This window comes from Doryrhamphus excisus, linkage group LG13 (assembly GCF_037039965.1).
Source record: "Doryrhamphus excisus strain RoL-2023G ecotype Guam linkage group LG13, RoL_Dexc_Guam_v1.1, whole genome shotgun sequence".
NCBI lineage: Eukaryota > Metazoa > Chordata > Actinopteri > Syngnathiformes > Syngnathidae > Doryrhamphus > Doryrhamphus excisus.
This window is the reverse complement of record NC_136369.1, coordinates 13,715,114-13,721,113: the sequence shown is the minus strand read 5'-3', so window position 1 is coordinate 13,721,113 and position 6,000 is coordinate 13,715,114. Positions and strand designations below refer to the sequence as shown.

The window sequence follows — 6,000 nt, the reverse complement described above, 5'->3', positions numbered from 1 at the left end:
GCTTTATAATGCCGCTCGGTTGCTATCATCGCCCTCTGCTGGGCAGTTGGCATAACAGCAGCACACTCTTACCGCTTCCAGATTTTACTTTTTTTTTATGTTTGTCACACTTTAACGTTTCAGATCATGAAACAAATTTAAATATTAGTTAATGACAATACAACTGAAGATAAATGCAATTTAAAGTACATGGTCCTGTGTACCGAGAGGTTAGCACACAGGCCTCACAGATAGGAGACCGGAGTTCAATTCCACCCTAGGCCATCTCTGTGTGGAGTTTGCATGTTCTCCCCGTGCATGCGTGGGTTTTCTCCGGGTACTCAGATTTCCTCCCACATTCCAAAAACATGCTAGGTTAATTGGTGACTCCAAATTGTCCATAGGTTTGAATGTGAGTGTGAATGGTTGTTTGTCGATATGTGCCCTGTGATTGGCTGGCGACCAGTCCAGGGTGTACCCCACCACTCGCCCGAAGACAGCTGGGATAGGCTCCAGCACCTTCCGCAACCCTCATAAGGATAAGCAGTAGAAAATGAATGAATGAAAGAATGGTCCTGTGTAAGCCGCACAGTGGTCGAGTGGTTACCACATAGGCCACACAGTCAGGAGTGAGGCCTGCAGTTCTTTTGTGACCTCTTGGATGTGTCATCGCCACACTCTTCTAATTTTGGTTGGCCGGCCATTCCTGAGAACGTTCACCAATGTTCCATGTTTTCTCCATTTGTGGATGGTGGCTCTCATCGTGGTTTGCTGGAGTCCCAGAGCTTCAGAAATGGGTTTATAACCTTTTCCGCACTGATAGATCTCAATTAATGTCAGTTGTCAGGTTTTAACAGGCGAGGGGCAATCACTTTTTTCCCCACACAGGGTCTTGCAGGCTTGGATTTTTTTGGTCCTTTTTTGTGTTCAGTTGTGGCCCAGCGATTGCCTGAGACAGAAAATGCAGGGATGGACAAACGTAGAAGAAAATACTCCACTCTGTTCAGTGTACTGTATGTATACAAATGCTTTTATTTAAGTTAGTCATTTCTCCTCATTCAAAGTCTGCAGTGTCTATAAAAGAGGGAACAGTTAGAAGCGCTGTACAGTGTGACAACAATACTAGGAACCTGCGACCGAGTACACTGTTCGTATATGTACATCATGTACACACATTAGGGTGTAGGTATATACAAAAATATACACTTTTACACTTGCGCGCAGAGTTACCACCTTAGTAAGACTCAAAAGTGACATTTCTCTCAGTAAACAATTTCTTCCTTTCAGTGATTGTGAATGTGACTACTGGTTGATGACAGTTTAAAGTGGTAGGCAAGTTTTGATCTTTAAACCTTGATCATGTCCACACAATTCAAATAAACAATGACTGCATGCTTTGGGTGCCACAAATTTTAAAACATGAAACCACCAAACTGAGAGGTTTTATACCCTGTGAAAAACCATTCCCATTCAACCTCAAAGAAACTTTGGCACATGGTGCTAAAGATGTAAACATTTCATAATCTAATCCAAATCTGTTGTTGCAATTTTGTCCTTTGTTTTGTCGAGTTGTTTTTTTTGTTTTATATTCACACTAGTTAAAGAACAGCAGTCTGTGTTGCCATGGTAATTCTGGTGTGTGCAAAACAGTTAATAAAAGCTATTCATAACAACACTGCTTGAGACTTTGTGTTGGTTCTTCACAGGTTATGCTGGCTTGCTTTCTTTCAGTGTCTCTTCCAGTTGCTACGTTATGCCAGGAGATGGCGCTTAAACCTTGTAAATATCCCACAGGAAGCCGGAATCCAAACTGCAAAGTAGGACAATAAATTATGGACAAATAAGGTCTGCAAAAGTAGCTGAAGACTAGCAGAGAAAATGTTAAAGGAAAGTATGATTTATGATTTAAAAATAATTTGGGGGAAAGATGCAAAATGCTGCACACAGCATGCTTTTCAAAAGGTATCATTACTGCAACCTACAGCTTTTTTCCCCCTACATCTTGAGTGGGGACGTCACCATGGCAACACGATTAACTGAATGACTTCCTCCTAAAATGACTAATTTGGGACTTCACTTTTATTTTGCTACCTAAAATACCAAACTGAAGTTTAAAAAAAGAAAACTTCTTAAGATACAAATAAATGTACAGTGTATGTGATAAAAATTGTCCAGGTTTAAATTAAAAAAAAAAAAAACACTCAATTTGAAACCTCCATCAATCAATCAGTATTTGGGCATTTTGAGTACAGTACAATATGGTCACTATAGCAACACGTGCAGCCTATCAAGTGTCAGGATAGGCTCTGCATGCAGGCTAGCTGCAGTGTCAGCATGGCCGCCGTGACAAAGGTTTAAGACAAAGGCAAATAAACAACAACAACAAAAAGATGAACAACATGAACCGCTGTCTCCGCCAGATTCTTAACTTAGTAACAAAGTGTGAGAAAGTGGTTGCGATTTCTCTGCAGAGTGGAAGTAGATGTAAAGCGTGAGGTGCCAGAAGACTTAATGAGGGGACTTAAGAAAAATTAAGACAAATTAAATTTTTCTGTATTGATTTTTAGCCTTATGTTCTCTTGAGTGGAGCCTCACAGGGCCAAAAAAACCCTGTGTAGACTGTTCTTGTAGTTGCTACGATATTTTATACTGGTAATACAAGAAATTATCCAATGCTTAAATAACTTAAGTGGCTAACTGAGTAGAAAACCTTTGTTACATCACTTACTTAAAAATAACTATTTCATTCAATTTAGGGATTTTATTCAACACTACATTTAAGTTGTGATGCCATTGTTTATCCCTGCATTTAACTCAAGAATACCGTATTTTCCTGACTATAATTCACACTTCAGGGTTGTCGATGGTAATGGAAGCTATAGGGTTGTGACAACTCCTGACATTCAGTGATGTGGAATTAGATCGGGAGCTTGGTGAACTTGCTTATTGGATTAGGTGGCTTGTTATGTTAATGTAGCCTACCTAGTCAGCCTGTTGTTATTGTATAGTTGATATGTTATGTTACATATACATACATACCAGACACCTATTTGCTCTGTGTGCTGGTGTGAAATTAAATGTCTGTTCTTGATCTTGAGTTCTGTTGAATAACTATAAATAAATACTACATATGGTCCTGTATGGTTCTCATGTTTTTTCCCCTCTTCATGACGCATTATTTGACTAATGCGGCTGTTCTGAAGCAACTCACACTCCGGAAAATACGGTACACAGCTCATCTCAGGTGTAAAAATTTGAAAGCATAATTGCAGGCATCATTCTTTCTTTATAATACTGTACAGATACAGTGCTGTGCAAAAGTCTTCAGCCACCATTTTGTTTGTTTCTTTCTCCGCTTTTTCCCTGATTACGGGGTCGGATTAGTAATGCTTTTATAGCAATACTTCAATGACCACATATACCTACAATAACACTTGAAAGAGCAGACCCCCATCAAGGCTCACCATTGGAAATATACGTGGAATGTATCTGTATGCCAATCTGTTAGTTAGCATGCTGCTTCCTGATTAGTGAGAATCGGTTGTGTAAATCTTGTCGGTCTCTCTATTATACCTGTGAGGTCATTAAAGCAAAGCTACTATAGTGGCTTGAGACTTCTGCACTTTTGATTATCTCAATGAAAATGAATCTATGAGAAAAAAACGTCCTCAAAACTAAAGCCATACCATCCTTGAAACATCCTGACAAGCACTGTTATTAACACAAAAAATGTGAACATGATTCATATAAAACCGAGAGACCCGTGTTGCGCTCACAATAAATCTCTGTTGCAGCGGCGGTTCGAGTTGGCCCCGGCGGGCTACAATAAATAAAACACATCCTGATAAGTGTTGTTCACAGAAGCCCGTCAGCCTCAAACAGTGGTGCTTGGTTAAGGTCACTACAGGTCAGGGCTAGAATAGAGAAACTAATATGAGATGGTGGTTACAATAGAGATTACCTTATTTATTCCTGTTACCTCTAGAGAGAGAGTGCTGCAACAGTAAACAACACAAATTCAGTTAGATGTGGTGAGGAAAATAAAATCGCAATGCAAACAGAAGTTGTGTAAAACGCTCCCCCGGGGGGAGAAGAAGAGCAGCAAGAGTAAAGAGAAGACATCACATCAGTCCTCTAGTGTCCTTTGGAGGGTGTTCTTTTTTTTCTTTTTCAATTTGCTTAGAGAGAAGTAAACAAAATGATGCTGCTAAGAGATTTGTGGTGTGTGTTGTTGCTTGAAAGAGGAAAATAAGCATGGTAAAGTGCAGCAGCCACTGCTGCAGCCTGAGGAGAGACCACAACCCTCCAATGTTCAATGAAATCCTCCACAACTCCATTGCCTGCTGTGGAAATCTCCTCTTTAACTGTGAGGGAAAAGAAGAAAATTCATTTTTTCCCCTTCACTTCATCTCTGCTGATCCTGTAAACCCATGAGATTCAAACACAAGGAGAAAAAAGAAAAACACAAGTTGGTTTCCTCCGATTCAAAGGTTCTGTCTCTGTGTGGGGGGAAAAAAAAGTTCCCGCAAAAGCTCCAGAAATAAACAATAATGAAAAAGATCAATAAGAAAAATAATTACAAAATAAAACCACTAGAGTCCATTTTCCCCAGCATTCAAGAAAAAAAAAAGCCTTGAAGAATTCACACGTTATTTAGCCTCGTGAAGGGTCAATGACAAAAACACTGAGGTATGTAGTCGTTTGGATGGAAGGCCTTCGTTATCACCTTTATCCTCATCATCAACTTCAGCGTTCCCAGCACTGCCCCTCCGACTAACAGTCACTTCCTGTTTAAGGTCTACAAGGGCCTCCCTCTGTTTGTCTGTTTTCATGTTGGGAGGGGTTGTAAAAAAATGACCTCTGACCTGAGGAGGACCAAGATGTACCAGTTCATCCACCAAAGTTTGTCTTTCTCGTCCAATCCTTTTAAAGAGTCTGTTGGTGTGTCCTGCTCTTCTCTTGGGAGGGCACGGGGGAGGGGGGGAACCCCTATGACTGTAAATTGAGGGTGAACTTCCACTGCTGGCTCAGGTTGGGGCTGCACACCTCCACAGTAAGACCCCCCATTCGGGCACTGCGGCTGTCCAGACACAGGTTGCTGCCTACGTGACGGAGCTTGGAGTTGGACTCGATCTGCTCCCATTTCTGCAGAGTCAGCAGAAAAAAATAGACACGAGTGTTTTGTAGGCATGGATATGCAAGTGCATTGGGAAACGAAAAGTGGAACCTTGATTTATGTCAATCATACGTCCCAAAAGTTGTCCCGATGTACAAAAACTGTTTCTCCCATAAGTAATTATGTAAATCCAACAATATGAACAACAAATAACTTCAGAGAATAATTATAGTTTACATATAAAATAACTATAAATGCCAAATGGCATTGTGCAGAGAGCTGCAAATCATCTAAAAACTAGAGCGTATGAAAACCGATGTTTGACTGTCCAGTTAATACAGTGGAACCCTTTTAAGTCGACATAGGTGACTCGTCCAATCTCGTAACGAGTGCGAGCGGATACCAGACCAGTACCTGTCTACTGTCGTTCTCTCGACAGCCTTGCAGTTTGATGAGGGAGCCGGCCGCTCTGTCCACCACAGTCAAGCACAGGTCCATGTGTTTGACTGACTTATCCTTAGTCAGGGCCCATTCCTTCGACACAAAACACAGTTTAGTTTTATGTGATGCAGTCTTATCAGTATTCACCAAGAACACAATTTAAATTCCCCCGTTGGTGGACTATTACAGCTTAAGGCTTATTGCACTCTTTTCTATATTCTCATTATATTTCACTGAGCTTTACAATCTACACAATGAAAAAACAAAATGTCCTTGTTACATTTAAGCTGTCACCACCAACCTTTAATGAGAATTCAAGGCACATAAAAAGGATAGGAGCACTAAAGTTGTGCCAAATTAGTTACATCTACCCACCCAAAAAACCCCATCCTACTAGGAAAATGCAAACTGCAATAAACTATGAATAAAAACCAAAAATGATGCATATGTAAAGATGTAAAAAT

The 6,000-nt window shown here is 40.5% G+C and overlaps 1 protein-coding gene across 2 annotated transcripts in view; it reads right to left on the bottom strand.

The window, feature by feature from the left end:
* Positions 1-988: 988 nt before the first annotated feature.
* galnt2 (UDP-N-acetyl-alpha-D-galactosamine:polypeptide N-acetylgalactosaminyltransferase 2) overlaps positions 989-6,000 on the bottom strand; it is a 47,634-nt gene continuing 42,622 nt past the window's right edge. For both annotated transcript variants that reach the window (XM_058088863.2, XM_058088862.2), the window contains exons 15-16: positions 5,510-5,629; positions 989-5,124 (exon numbers count right to left, since the gene is read on the bottom strand). In XM_058088863.2, coding sequence (XP_057944846.2) covers positions 4,969-5,124; positions 5,510-5,629 — 276 coding nt within the window. In that variant the 3' untranslated portion in view covers positions 989-4,968. The remainder of the gene's footprint in view (positions 5,125-5,509; positions 5,630-6,000) is intronic.